The sequence below is a fragment of the Neofelis nebulosa genome, chromosome 17 (assembly GCF_028018385.1).
Source record: "Neofelis nebulosa isolate mNeoNeb1 chromosome 17, mNeoNeb1.pri, whole genome shotgun sequence".
Taxonomy (NCBI): domain Eukaryota; kingdom Metazoa; phylum Chordata; class Mammalia; order Carnivora; family Felidae; genus Neofelis; species Neofelis nebulosa.
Window position 1 is genome coordinate 22609746 of NC_080798.1, and position 15365 is coordinate 22625110.

Genomic DNA, 15365 nt, shown 5'->3' on the forward strand with positions numbered 1-15365 from the left:
TTCGGCTCTGCAGCCAGCCTCCCTCTTCCCCCTCCCAGCCCCCTGTTGCCATCCCTGAGCTCCAGTATAAAGTTTGGCTTTTGCAGCAGGAAGCAGCTGGGCCAAGCAACCAGCGAATGATAATGACCTCAGAAATCTGCTGTTCGCTCGGCAACAATAGGGTGCTCAGTCTACTGGAAAATTGTGTTCATCAGCTAACTCTGCTCAGTTACTAATTGACATTGCCAAATATTTTAAGAACAATTGGAATGCACAAGCAAAAAAAAAAAAAAATGAAGATCTTAATCCTCAGACTTAAATTTTTTTTTCTCTTTTTCTTTTTTATCCCCCCCCCCCCGGCCCCTTCTTTGGGGTGCCTCTATTTGTTTGTGTGCAGCAGGCAGTGGTTATCACGGATGGGGGCAGGAAGGAGGAGCCACATCAGAAAAAGAGGTGGAAAAGAAAGAAAATCTATCATATCACTAAATGCAAGCGAGCCCCGGATAAAGGCCTTTGAGGCTGTGGTCAATGGGCCTACACAGGATGGAGACCCAGCATTTCAGGAATGCGGCTCAGGCAACAAAAGAGGACCCCACAAGGCTTCCAGCCCAGCTGATCAAATAATCCCTGACCATCTCAAAATATTATACCAGAAGTAGTAGGGGTTAACGATATTTTCATCCTTGCGTCTCTCCCTGGCTTTCCATTGATCACGTAAGTTAGCCGACTTTATTTAATGAACAGAGGGTCAACGCATTCAATTACCCCTTTCCCACCATCAACACTGCAATTAGCCCCTCTCCAAAATTATGGGGAATGCAGAAGGTAACTGCCCTGTTGGATATAATGAACAGTATCGTTTCTTAGTACATTAAGTTTTAATTATTCTGAGCGTGATTTCCAAGGCAAAATCCAAAGAAACAGAACTTTGGTCGTCTTCCGGCTCAGAGCAGAGCTCCAATCTGAGCACAGTCTTAGACGAGGTTTTGGGGAGAGATGCAGAGATTAATGCCATCGGAGCGTTTGCACGCGAGCCAAAAAATGAGGGAGCGTCAAAACAGCCGCCCCGCTTTCTAAATGTCATAAAAGAGTAAAATTTATAAGCTGCTGCTTTCCAAATAGTTTCCTTTTGCGTGGTACACGGAGGCAGAAATGACATCTACGATGGTGTGAAATTATTGGTAAGTCAAATCAACGACGACAACAACAACAAAAATAAAACAAAGGGGAAAGATGGGGAAGTGATCCATGTGACTAGCTTTGTCCATTTTCTGTTAGAAAATATGACCTCTCAATTTGTCAAAGGTCCTAGTTTTCGCGGTTGATCCTCAGCTTGGTTCTCAGCAGTTTGGAGAGCCCAAGAACAAACACATTTTCTGGTTCACTGGAATCATTTTCACATGTTCACTGAATCAAACATTCTTTTGCTCACATAACAAACAGCTGCATCCCACATTAGCCTAGCCAGTGACAGTCGCCCATCTCGGCAATAACTGTTTGATTGCAAACTTGACCCCTTCTTCGTCTCGGTCTGGGCAAGACATTTTTAAACAGCCACTCCGTTCCCAATCCTCCTTTGCAAAGAATTACATCAGATAACAAAGGACGTCCCTGCCACTCATTGTAAGCCTTCTTCTGGAGATCTGTTCTAAGAGGCTCTCTGTAAAAAGGTTTTTTATGATGAATTCAGAACTACTATCATGTTAAGAGCAGCGATTTATAAAGAAGAATTCACTGGTTAAGATCTGAAAAAATAGTTTCTCAGGCCCTACTGACCCAGTTTTCAACAAAACAAGAATCAAGTGATGCAAATTGAGTTTTGCGACATTGTTATGCAGTCTGAGAAATTTGTAAAACCGTGTTTTGTGGTTATTGCTTAATAGAAGCCTTAATAAGTACTTCTTTCTTTACTTAAGAGCTTAAAGATTTTCTTTCCCCTTCACCTTGCAGGTTTCTCTCTAACAGGTAATAATAAAATGCCTATTGTGTAAAGATTTTTATTTAAATGCTTATTTTAATCGCACTTTGCACAAGTCCTACTTGTTAGAAATCAGAGGCAAGACTAACCAGATCGGGTTAAGGGTCCTAATCCCAGCAAAACCTGAATGCCCTAAGGCGTGCGGCTGATTTGGGCTGCGTATTGGTATGCCATCAATTTTCCCACTTAGTCAGAAAATTATGAAAGGGTCTAATTTGAATATGAAGAAAACAAAGAAGTCAACCAGAAATGAAAGAATCGGTATTCACAATTGTAAAATACTTCAATGAGGGAAATAAAAGCTAGGAGATAACCACAACTCAAGAATAATTCTCCTTTGAGTTGTAAGCCCGGTTGGTTCTTTTAAGCAAAATGGGTTTTTTCAACAGAGTATTTACAGATATGGAAACTACAGAGATAGAATAGCATGAGGCTATCACTTGGCCAGAAGGTGGGAAAAACATGGTAAACACGTCATTAATAAAGCCGAACATTTGGTGCCGGAATATTCTGCTGAGACCTCTTCATTTCAGCAGGTCTGGGAGAGGGATGGAAATCTGTCAATGTTAACTCCACGTCACTCCAAAAACTTAGGGGAGCCAGTCTGCCCTCTGCCTTCTGCCCCCTTCAAGGCCCCCGATCCAAAAACAGTGAGATGACACTCCCCAGAACAGGGGACCTCTTCACGGGAGGGCGGAAATTGTCCCTCCTGACACTGGGCCGCCTGGCACTTTGCTGCCTCTGCACGGGAGATCCGTTTTTATGGAGTCCCCGCTGTCAGGCAGCGAAACCTGAACACCCTTCCCTTGCATCTCGAATGTTCCGCGCAGCGGTCACTCCTTGCGGCGTGGCCTCAGCCCTCCGTGGTGGCTCACGTTCCTGGTCGGACTCTTCCAGACTGCCTCACCAGAAATAAATTGCAAACGAGTCCAGGACTCCAGGAGTAGACAGTGTGTTTCATGGGTATTTAAGCAACAGCATTAAGTGCTATCGGAATCTCTGGAATGTGCAGTTCAGATTTATGTGTGTTAACAATTCTTTACCGGTTTGTAATAAGCCAGCAGACTCACACTTTATTTTAATACTAATTTTGTCCTAGAAGAAGGGTATACCAAAGCATGACAGTAACAGACAAAAACTAAAAACTAAACCGGCATCTACTTAGTAACTATAGCAAGGCACGGCTTCCGAAACGGAACTATTTACCAAAACCCAGAAGGGAAAAAAGCGAAAGGGAGGGGAAAAAACTTTACCAAAATGACCCTCAACAGTGTGCCGCCACGCCTTGAACAGTGAGCAATGCAGTGCCTTGAGGTGCCTCAAACTGTCTTTCATTTTCTAGACTTAATGGCTGATTGCAGAAATCAATGTTGCCATTAGTAACAGGGTATTTGTTATGGCATGATTTCCTCTGTTGTTAGGCTGCAGAATGATTACAGTATTAGCGAGATGCTTTCTTTATAAAGGGCTAGAGATATAACTTTCAATTTACCATCCATTAGAAAGGGACTTTGAAAATACGGATGGAGGCAACAAGCATACCTGCTGTTAGGTAGCGATTTTAATTTAGCTATCTTAGGCTAGTGCGGGTTTTTTTTTTGTTGTTGTTGTTTTTGGTTGGTTTTTTTTCCCCCCCAACGCGGGCCAGGAAGCTTCAGCGTTTCACAGACATTTTGATGACAGATTTTCTGCTTTGCTATTTTAGACCCCAAAGCTGTATCGCCCGTGTAACAGTACAATTTAAGACACGCAGTCATGCATCTGTGTTTCAAACCTCTGTGCTTTTCTAAACCATCAGACGAGAGTGATGTATTTCGTCAGGTTACAGGGCCCCGACAGGTGAGCCACGCTGTAATTTCGGAAGGGGACAGGAGGCAGGTTTGGCCTGGGGAGGGAGGGAGGGGTGCCCAAATGAGACGACTGTGGAAATATCCTCGGGCGGGGGGGGGGAGATGGTTAGCGTCTGAGCTCACACCTTCACACGCGTGGATGAAGCCAGAACGCCAGCTCCCAGGTTCCAGAGACGAGGTGATGGCGGATGAGGGCCAGGGCGTAAAATGGGGCCGGGCAGGGAACTGCCGGGGGGAGGGGAGGACAGGCTATGCCTGTCGGCAAACATGCCAACTGACTGTCTCTACCACCCAGTGGGATCAACTTTCTTTCCCGGCAGCCAGTGTTCAAGGGAAGGCCAAAGACTCAAAGAGCTAGCCTTCCTTGGAGGCGGGGCAGAAAGGCACGGTTCACCTAACGCCATCAGGTCAGAGTGATGAGCTCAGGACTGACCTGGAAGAGAAGCCAGGGCCCGTCCCCCAGAGGCCGGCGCGGAGCCAGGCCCCCTGGACGAGGAGGGCCCTCATCCCAGCTGCTGGTCCCCCATGTTCCCTGGCGGCCTACCTGAGGAGGACGGCGAGGAGGGGTGCGGGCTGTCCTCCTGGGCACTCCCGGTCTGGGAAAGCCCCCCGCCGGCCCCACTCTCCTCGGTGACGTTGGAGGAGCCCGGCGTGGTAGAGCGGCTCACCGACTGGGACTCCTGGTCACTGCCCGAGCCGCGCCGCTCGTCCAGGCCCACGTGCAGCCCGTCCTCGTCGCCCTTGCGGTCCCGCTTGTGGACGCGGGAGTGCACGACCACCTGGTGGTAGGTGCGGAACACCCGACCGCAGTCGGGGCACTCGGTGGGCTTCTCCTTCATGCTCCCGGGACCCTGCAGGTTATAGTCGAGCGCCGGGTTCAGCCCGTGTGACAAAAAATCCCGACTGCCTTCTAAAGGGTCGAGCTTATTTGGCAGGTCCCTCTGATTGCCCACTTTAGTGCTGTGAACCAAATCAGCAGGCATTTTCTGCTTGGAGCCATCTGCTCCCACTAACACGTACTCCCGCTTCTCCTTATCAAACATAACTCCGGCGCTTGCCAAAGTGTCTTCGTGGTTGCGCTGTAGCTGATGCTCTTTAGACAAGAAGCCGTGTTCCATGGCCATGCCCCTGGCCATGAGCTGCCAAGCCTGGTAGCTGTTCACGGGGTCCATCTCGGCAGCCTTGGCAGCCGCCTGCAACCGCTCGATACAGCTGGATTTCAGCGGCGGCACGAGGTTGAGGCATCCCAGGAGGGAGTGCTTGTCGCCCTCGGGGACCCCGTGGGCCACGCTGGAGATGGGGGACAGCAGCTTCCCCAGGACCTCCCTCTCCTTCAGGGGCAGCTCCCCTTTGCCGTAGAGCTGGCTGGGCTCACTCAGGCTGGCTTTGTCCGGGGCCACGAAGCCGCCCTGCAGACAGGAGAGGTACCGGGAATACAGGTTGGCGTGGGCCTCCTGGGACATGCCGCCCATGGGCACGGGCACCTCGGGGTCACTGGGGGACTTGTTCTTCACCGACAGCTTGTTGAGGTGGACCTTCATGTGGTTCTTAAGGAACCAGGGCTCCTTGAAGCGCCGGCCGCAGATCTGGCAGCAGTGCTCGAAGGAGTCTTTGTGTTTCCGCATGTGGCCCTTCAGGAACCACGCCTGGCTGAACACCTGCCCGCACACCTCGCAGCGGAACTCGTTGGCCGACTGCTCGCTGCCGCCGTTGGGGCCCTGGCCCTGGGCCGACTCGGCGGTGATGTGGGCCTTCTCCACGTGGCTGATGAGCTCCTCCTCCTGCGAGGCCGCGAAGTCGCACAGCGTGCACTTGTAGGGCTTGTGCAGGATGCGGATGTGGCGGTCCAGCTCCTCGCGCTTCTTGAACTTGCCCTTGCAGAAGGTGCAGCGGAAGCCGGCGGCCGGGACCACCGCGTCCTCCTGCACGCTGGCGGGCTTGGGCGAGGGCACCGGGTGGGCCACGTCGGGCACGCTGTGGTTGGCGGGCAGGGCCAGGTTGCAGGGGGCCGGCGGGGCCTGCTGGGCGTGCGGCAGGGGCTTCAGGTCAGGCCGCGGCTGCAGCAGGCTGCTCTTCATCTGCTTGTCCCGCAGGATGGCCCTCTCCTCCAGCTCGTGCAGCAGGCGGTTCTCCTCGCGCACCCGCCCGCGCCCCTTACCCAGGTTGCCCAGCTTGTGGGTCCGCAGGTGAATCTTGAGGTTGCCCTTCTGCGCCGCCCGGTGGTCGCAGTAGGGGCACTTGAAGGGCTTCTCGCCGGTGTGAGTGCGCATGTGCAGGGAGAGGATGCTGTTGAAGCGGAAACGCTTGCCGCACAGGGGGCACGGGTACTTGCGGTTTTTGCGGGCGTCGTCCTCGATGTCGCTCATCTGGGACATGATGCCCAGGTTCTGCCCGTTGAGGAACTGCTGCAGGTCCACCCGCCCGTTGAGGCTGGTGTCGACGTCCCGGCCCAGCTGGCTGGCCAGGAGCGCCATCTGGCTGCCCATGGGCTGGCCGGTCATGGGCACGTGGGCCTTCTCGTCGAGGGGCGCGGGGGCCTTCTCCTCCGGGTTGGGCCGCGGATGCAGCTCGGGGAAGGCATGGCTGAGCTGGGAGGTGATCTGGTGCAACTTCTGACTCATGGCATACTGGCCGTTGAGGACAGGGCCGCTCAGGTGGGGCTCAGCTTCCGGTGCCGCCGAGGACACTCCAAGGCACAGACTGGCTTCTTCCATCCCTGAAAATAAAGAGAGAGTTGAGGTCTGTGCCAGGCACCGTGGCGCAGCGAATCAACGGCATCAGCTGGCGAGGAATTTGCAATTCATGCCTTACCTACACATAATAATGCTAAGGAATTAGAGTCAAAAACAATAATAAAAAGATGAATTATTAAATGCCAATTACGCAACATGGCATTGCTCCTCCAATTTGTTTTGGCGATAGATCGTCTTCCTTGTATTTTCTATTTACCGACCGCAATTATTCATTCGCATTTAAATTATTAATGTTTTACCACTTCCAACACCTAATAACAAATCGCGGGTCTACGTGTTAAACTTTCCCTCCTGTGCCCCTTGTGGCACCTGCACCTGTTGGTTCTGTTCAAAGTTTGCCTTGGAGCAGGATGGCTTTCACCGCAAGACCACGTAGACTCCCTTGGAACTTTTGTTTCCGGTTACTATATTCAATACATTCACCGGTCTGTGATGAAAGAGATTATTTTATGATTTGCCACCCCCCACCACCAAAAAAAAAAAAAAAAAAAAAAAAACCCAACAGAAAAACCCAATGGCATGATATTTACTGGTACATAATAAAACAAGATAATGTTTTGGGAAAAAATAAAGTAAAGGACAGGCTTTAGAACAATAAAAGGGATTTTGCTTTAGTCAACAAAAAGTGCAGTAATATCTCATTAAGCTGATTAGTATGCTGCTTAGAAACAGTACTAGGTGCTGTAACACATGATTATAATCATAAAAATCCTTCAGTGTTTGCAAGGAAGCATTAACGAGGTATATTAAATTTTAAGGAGACTGCGAGTAGCGGCTTTGCAAACCTCAGAGATTAAGATTTAACCCTTATGTTACGAAACACTGTTATTTTGTCATTTGGTAACTGTGCCCATCAAAAGAAGTATAAATTATCTGGTGACGGAATCGTAGTGGATCGTCCAGACTATTCATTTTTGGATAGGGGTGAAGACTTACACCATTTACTGGGCTCTCTCTGTCCTTCCACTGGCATGATATCCCAGGCAGGGACTGTGATTGGGTTTAAAGAGATCCTTTATAGAACTAGATAAAAACCAATTAAAATCCAGGGATGATACCATAGGAAGTCTCAACCAAGTTTGAGTGTTTTTAATAACTTTCCCAGTATACAGTAATGAGTACAAATTGTACCTGCAGTATGTGTTTTGCAGAAAATTAGAACTCAAAGCTGTTTGTTAAACACTAACACTCAAAGCTGGTCTCCATAATTGCCTTTAACGCTCCTCTCTGCCCCCTTCCCAGACTGTGCAGAACCGCTAAGGCCACTCTGCTTGGGACTGGGGTAGAAGGAACGGCTCCCTCCACATCACAGCAGGTGAGGAGCTCAGCTTTGAAAGGCAGTGAACCTACGCCTGGGTCCTTCTATTTCCAGATCTGCCTTCCACCTGAAGGAGTCCAAATTCGCTTCCTGCCATTGGAACAGTTTTTGCACATCTCTCTTCTTTGTATCCCAATGTTTACATGTGTTGGCCAGCCAGGTGGTCCAGGGGCCGCGCTTAACCCCAGCCAGGATGGATTCCTGGGCCAAGCAATTCCCTAGGGGGACTGGTGGGGACAGAGTTCAACTGTGGAGGAAGCACATTCAGCCCTGGGGCGGGGAGGAGGGGGTCTGCTGCCTCCTGGGCCTCCCGCCAGGCAGACTATGCGTGGCGTGGGGGGTCTCCAACGGGAGACCTGGCTTCCTTGGCAAGAGGACAGGGGCTGTGAGTCCATCTTGCAAGGGAAGGGAAGAAAAGACATGAATGTTTATTTGCAAGAGGGAGAAACACAGCAGCCATGGTACAGGGCTGACTGTGTCCATGACATGAACACCTGCACACACTTACACACACATACAGGAACCTGATCACTTGTAGGAAAAGAAGGCTACCAACTCGCCATCTTTCCTTTTTGCCTCTGGTGGGCTGTCTACACTCAAATTAAAAAACCAACCAACAAATAAAAAAGTCCATTTTGGAGATGGGTCAGAAAGGACTAATATCTCCTGGAGAGCTTTGCTTTCATTCACCAACCCTGCCGAGTTCCCACTGTACCCCAGTCCCTGTCCTTGGCACGTAAGACGCCCCAGTAGACAAGAATGGCCAACCCCAGTGCTCATGGCAACCACTGACCAGCGGGGAGGAGTAGGTCCAGTGTGCAGAAGTTGCTAGAGCAGGACTGGTGCCTGGAAGATCCCAGGCAGGGACTCTAACAGCCCCCAGGGCCTTGTCCAAAGCCCCTTCTCTACCTTCAAGCTCCATCCAGCTGTGCTGGCTCCTCTCCTAAGCAAACACAGATCATGACCCTGAGGCCACTTGGGAGTGCTCAGAATTCCACCCAACAGCTCTGGGGAAGTTTGGAAAGTCCAAAGCCAACATGGCTGGCCCACTTCCAAAGCTGCCCAGTTGGCCTTCTCAGAAGACATGAATCCAGAAAGACAGGCTATTTTCAGGTTGCTGCTGATGAGCTGACGCCAATTCAGCAGGAGGCAGGGGAGGCTGAATGTGCAATACAGCGAGACTGCAAATCAGGTTGGGTGAGGGGCAGCAGGTTGAAGACCATCCCCCACCCTCATTCACGCTGGGTAAGTAAGAGCTCAATTTGTCAAATAATGAATATAGGGAGTTTTCAACTTAGGTTTGGATATGGAATGCTTTAATTATGTTAAATAACTTTTTTTTCAGTCAACAAATCTTTTTTAAGGAACTGGACTTCAGGTGCCTTTGCTGAAGCCTCAGCTGGTGGGGGGCGGGGGGGGGGGGCGGTGGGAACAATGGTCTAGAATGTGCAAAGGTACAGTTGGCAGGTCTCAACTCACATAGCCCCTTCTCACAAAGACTCCCAAGCCCCTCTTGTCATAGGCGCTCGTCTTCAGCCTCTCTCTACCCATCACCTTATTTCCTTCTTTACAGCACTTACCACTAGGGCGACATTTTGTTGTTGACCCTTTTATTAGTGTGCTTCTTTTCCATGAGGGCACGATCGTGTCTGTCTTGCTCACATGAAGCCTCAAGGCCCAGGTCACAGCTAGCCCATTGTATGTTCAGCATTTTCTGACTCGAATGGATGAATGAATGAAGAGACCCTATGAACATAGCCCATGAAAGAAGGCTAGCCCTGTAGAACCACTCTCCTCCCAGCCTTGTGTGACCCCAACTCAGCTTACACAAGTCCACCAACATCTACTATCTACTATCAGACTTTGTCAGAGTTGGAAGGGTCTCTAGCTAACCCAGAACCTGGGGGTCCAGAAGCCACCAAGGGAGAGCCACCCCCACCACTAGATCTTTCATTATATATGCCCATGGTGACGATCCCAGGCCTGGGCCACCACTGAGCAGCCAACCCCCTTCAGAACTGGACTACCCATCATGGGACCCATGGGAGAACTCAGAATTTGAGGAGAGCTGGCCAGAACCCGAGGAGACACTCTGAGAATTACAGCTCACGCACAGGCCCTTGAATGAGCCCAGGCAAAACATGCACAGAGCCCCACTGTGAGGTAGGACGTCACCAGACAATTATCCCAGAATGTTCGGTGAGACCCAGCACCCCATGATTCTGTGAGCAGGTGTAGGCACTGCGATGGGTCAGTCGTAAACCCATGCCAGCCGCCAGACTCAGAGCAAGAAAGGGGAGCGTGAGTTCTTGGAAAGAGCACGGGGTAATTGGTGTGCTGTCCCTGGGCCAAAGCAGCCGAGGCAGGATGAGCTGGCCTCAGGCCCGGCCTGGGACGCACAAAACCTGGGTCGGCCCCAATTTCTCCAGCCTTGACACTTCACCCTTCCAGAATTCATTTACCCCTTATGTCAGTCATTCAGTCAATACTTGCCAGGGGCCTTCTAGTACCTGCCCTCAAGGGTCTCTGGGACCCAGGGGGTCAGCATCAGCAAGGTTACCAATTGACGGGAAGCAATGAAAATGCCCCAGAGAGACTGTACTGAAGGTTTAAGGAAAGGGGTAACCACGGCCGCTTTGGCATAGAGGGGTGCGTGTGTGCGCGCACGCATGGATACATGTGCGTGCACGAGTAAGTCTACGTTGGGGGAGAGGCAGGGATTCCCTAGTAGTATCACTCTAGAAACTTATACAGATGCATATCTTGGGAAACTCAGGGATCATTTATCCTACTGTTAAGGGATTGGATCCTACTGCAGCCCTAAGAGCTCACAGGGCCCAGGGAGGTGAGGTTGCCTGGAGGGTCTCACCATTCAGGTGGAAGAAGGCAGTCATTACTCCTTTTCCCCAGCCCTCAGGGAGCAAGCATAGGGAGAGTGCCTTCCCTTTGGAACCATACTGCTCCCTCACAGGCCCTGCAGTGAATGGCTGTCAGTGTCCCTGGCAGGGCCTCCTGCCACAGGATACTCCCTCTGTCCTGATAACTCGGGCACATGAACATCCACACGCAGCACTGCCCCTGCATGGTCACGAATTCCAGGGAGTGTTTTATCCTATGTGCCCAACCCATCCTTCTCACCCTGGCCCCAGCTCTGGACTCATTATCCCACAATCCAGCAGCCGAGGAACCCACTGAAGAAGCCAGTAGCCAGTGCAGGGTTGGCCACAATCCTGGGCTTAAGGCAAGTGGGGAGCTGGGACCTTCTAAGGAACCTACACAGTAACTTGCCTGCCCCTCCCACCAATGTGGGAAAACACTCAGCACAATTAAAAACAAGTAAACAAACTACTGAACACTGAGAATAGCTTGCCCCTGGCCTTCAGCTCAGGGCCCAGCCCAAGGCATATCAGGAAGAAGATCAATAAACCCTAGTTGACTGATGGAAGGAACCATTGCATACGTAATTTACCTAACTGTGGAAAGGCAGTCAAGGCTGGACAGTTAGAGGCCACTGTAAACTGCTGAATCTGGTACGCCACCCCTCCAACATGGAAACACTCCAACATTCCACTGAGTCCTGATCTTTCCTGATCCCCAGGGTCATGGTGGGGCACTGCTGGTCCTCAAGACAACTGTCAATATTGACGAAGACGCAGGCATGCACGTGAGCCCCAGCCACCATGGCATTCCTCACCACAGCGTGGAAATGTCTGGGCCTCACATCTGAGCACAGGCAAGGCCCCAGTTGAAAGCTTCTGAAGGCTAGAGGTTTTCTTCTTGAGCTGTGCAATTTTATATTTCATACAAGGGTATTCGCAGCACAGGAAACCTGCCATTGGGTGCACAGATTATCAAAATAATTCTGTCTCATCATTCCCATCATTGCAGGTACAGTGAGCCATTCAGCTGCCTTTGATGGTGCTAATGGTTATTTTGATTTTGTATTTCTGCCTTCAAAACTATTTCCTGTGATATCAATGACAAAAGTTTTCACTTAACTCTTCCAATAGAGAACCTAATTGTATCTTTCACTCAAAATGAAATTTAAAACTATCAGGACACCAGAAATGCCAGCTGCTACGAGTCTAAATAAATTTTACACAAAAACACAGTTTCATTTTGCTAGCACAGAAAAAAGAAAGTAATCTTATGAATAGTCCAAAAAATATAGATCTTGCCAGTAAGTTGCATGAACGAGTTTTATCCTTATACCATGAAAAAGAATAGTTGGGAAATGAAATGACTTTCAAAATAACCATTTCAACTGGGTTTTTAAAAATCAAATATTGTTGTCTAGCCAAGCACAACTAAATATTCCCTTTTTTATCAATGTGGGTAAAAGTGCTGCCTCGGAAAACGTACAGGAGTCCTACCGCTCCCAACTGCTGGGCAGGGGAGGGATGTGGGTTCCCAGCAAGGGCCCCAAACACCACTGTGGGCCTCACAGCATGCAGTTCTGGTATTAGGTGGACCCCCTTTCTGGGGGGGCTCAGATGACCTTCTGCCCCTTCCCCAACAACCCACCTTGCTTTCTTACACCTAGGGTAAGCAGTAATTAAGACGACTTCACCTAGAATGCAATGGCTTCTTATTAAATACTATTTTCCAATTGTTGTAGCTCAAACTGCTTAACCAAGGTTGTTATAAGCATAATACACTCCTGTTCTGAAAATACAGAACACCAGACTACTGAACCTTTTCAGGGTCATTAAACAGCTGTAAACATTATTACAAAAATAAACCAGAGATTTCATGCTTACATTTTGGCCTAGAGCTTGCTATGCTGAGCAAGTACATTTTTTCATCTCTTACAATCAACGCTGGTGACATTTGGGCATCCAAACAAATTACATCACAAACATTACTGAGGTGGGCAGGATACTGAGTGGTTTATTTGCCAGATGATTAATAGATAAACAGGAGGGCAGTTCGGGTGACCTGTTCCATTCTGACTGATGTGTAGACAATGCTATGAGACAGGGCCAGAAATAGTTAAATCCTTATTTAATTTATTAATGAAAATACGATATGCAAATAGAGCTGTGGAGTATGGCGACTGTGTGACCAGGAGAGTCAAGCTGGAGAGTATGTTTGAACGCCACAACCTCCCCTTGTGGATGGAACATTGGCCAAAGTCAGGGCCCTCATGGCATTGGAAGGTGAGCAGGACCCCACTGGACCAGCTTTGCACACAGCCCCATGGAGCCCCAGCCAGTTTCGTACTGGGGGATGGCGGTTGGAGGACTTAGAAGAAGAAACTGGAATAAAAAGTATCCTCTTTTTGAAGACTTTGGATGATTTCAAAATTCTCAAGGGCAAAAGCATCTTGGCTTTTGGAATCTGGGTTGAAACTGTAGCCCAGAATTGAAGACAGGTCATGAGCATGTCAGACGGGAAAGGAAAACACCCACAAAGCGTGCTCCTGGTCATCTTTTCAGGGTAGAAAAGACTTCTGGTCTGAGTTCCTGGCTCTCCATCTGCCCACGGCACATGAACCCAGGCAAACAGATGCTGGGATGGAACTCCAACAACCTCATGTGTGGTGATTGTTAAGACCATGGATGCATCAGGCAGAACAAGCTCTCAAAAAATAACACAAAAAACAAATAACTGTTATCATATTACCGTCATTACCTTCCTTTTCATCATCACCATTTTCATCATCACCACCACCATCACCTTCACCACCACCGTAACCACTGTCATCATCACCATCACCTTCACTATTGTCACCATAGTCTTCATCTTCACCACTACCATCATCACAACTGTCATCATCACCATCATCGTCACCTTTACCACCGATGACATCACCACTCTCATCATCACCACCACCATCCCCTTCATCATTGTCACAACTGTCTTCATCTTCACCATCACCATCATCACCATTGTCATCATCACCATCATCATCTTCACCATCATCACCGTCACCACCATCATCATGACCATCATCATCACCATTGTCACCACTGTCATCATCACCATCATCACCATCACCACCACCAATGTCACCACCGTCATCATCACCATCATCTTCACCATCATCACCGTCACCACCATCATCATGACCATCATCATCACCATTGTCATCACCATCATCACCATCACCACCACCAATGTCACCACTGTCATCATCACCATCATCATCTTCACCATCATCACTGTCACCACCATCATCATGACCATCATCATCACCATTGTCACCACTGTCATCATCACCATCATCACCATCACCACCACCAATGTCACCACTGTCATCATCACCATCATCATCTTCACCATCATCACCGTCACCACCATCATCATGACCATCATCATCACCATTGTCACCACTGTCATCATCACCATCATCACCATCACCACCACCAATGTCACCACTGTCATCATCACCATCATCATCTTCACCATCATCACCGTCACCACCATCATCATGACCATCATCATCACCATTGTCACCACTGTCATCATCATCACCATCACCGTCATCACCACCACCACCATTGTCACCATCGTCTTCATCTTCACTGCCACCATCATCACCTTCACCAGCAACATCACCACTGTCATCAGCAGCGGCATCACCTCCACCATCACCATCGTCACCACTGTCATCATTTGTCATTACCTTCATCAACATCATCACCACTCTCATCATCCTCATTATAGCCATCACCATCATCACTTTCACTGTTGTCACCACTGTTACCGCTGTCATCAGCTTCATCATCACCATCGTCACCACTGTCATCTTCACCATGGCCGTCACCATCATGTTCACCATTGTCACCAGAGTCATCACATCATCATCACCTTCACCACCACCGTCGCCACTGTTTTCATCTTCACCATCACCATCATCACCACTGTTATCATCTCCTCCACCATCATCAACACCATCATCATTTTTATCATAGCCATCACTATCACTTCACCATCACTATCGTAGTCACCATTAGCACCTTCACCATCACCACCACTGCCACCATCTTCATTGTAGCCATCACCACCATCATCATCTACATCAGCAACAGCATTCTTCTCACCCTCCTCCTTCTCATCATCGTCCTCCTCCTCAACACAATACCACGTGCCAACACTGTGCTAGGTACTTCACAATCATTCTCTCGTTTAGCCTCACACAACCTTAGAATGGTAGGTAGTGAACTATTCCCACACTAAAAAGAAGAAACTGAGGCTCAGAAAACTTAAGTCCAAGAAGGTCACACAACTGGGGAGCCTGACTCTAGAGTTCAAGCAAGACATGCGGGTGGGAAGGCTGGCTTCTGATGCCCACACCATGTTAGTCTTGCTGGGCTGAATGCTGACAGATGCCAGCTCCTTCATTTTTAAAATGTGCAGAAACAAAGGAAACCACATTTCAGGGAAAGCTTAAAGGAGGCTAAGGAGCCAGAGTCTTCACAAACATGTGTGCCAGGAAATGGAAACATGCAGTACATTCCAGAGAAAGCAACACAGGGGGCTAG

At 49.3% G+C, this 15365-nt stretch overlaps 1 protein-coding gene across 14 annotated transcripts in view; it reads right to left on the minus strand.

Annotated features, from left to right (window-relative positions):
- Positions 1-15365, minus strand: part of ZNF536 (zinc finger protein 536) — a 437882-nt gene that overhangs the window by 232871 nt on the left and 189646 nt on the right. For all 14 annotated transcript variants that reach the window (XM_058707985.1, XM_058707988.1, XM_058707980.1 and 11 more), the window contains one exon: positions 4352-6523. In XM_058707985.1, the coding sequence (XP_058563968.1) occupies positions 4352-6521 (2170 nt within the window). In that variant the 5' untranslated portion in view covers positions 6522-6523. The remainder of the gene's footprint in view (positions 1-4351; positions 6524-15365) is intronic.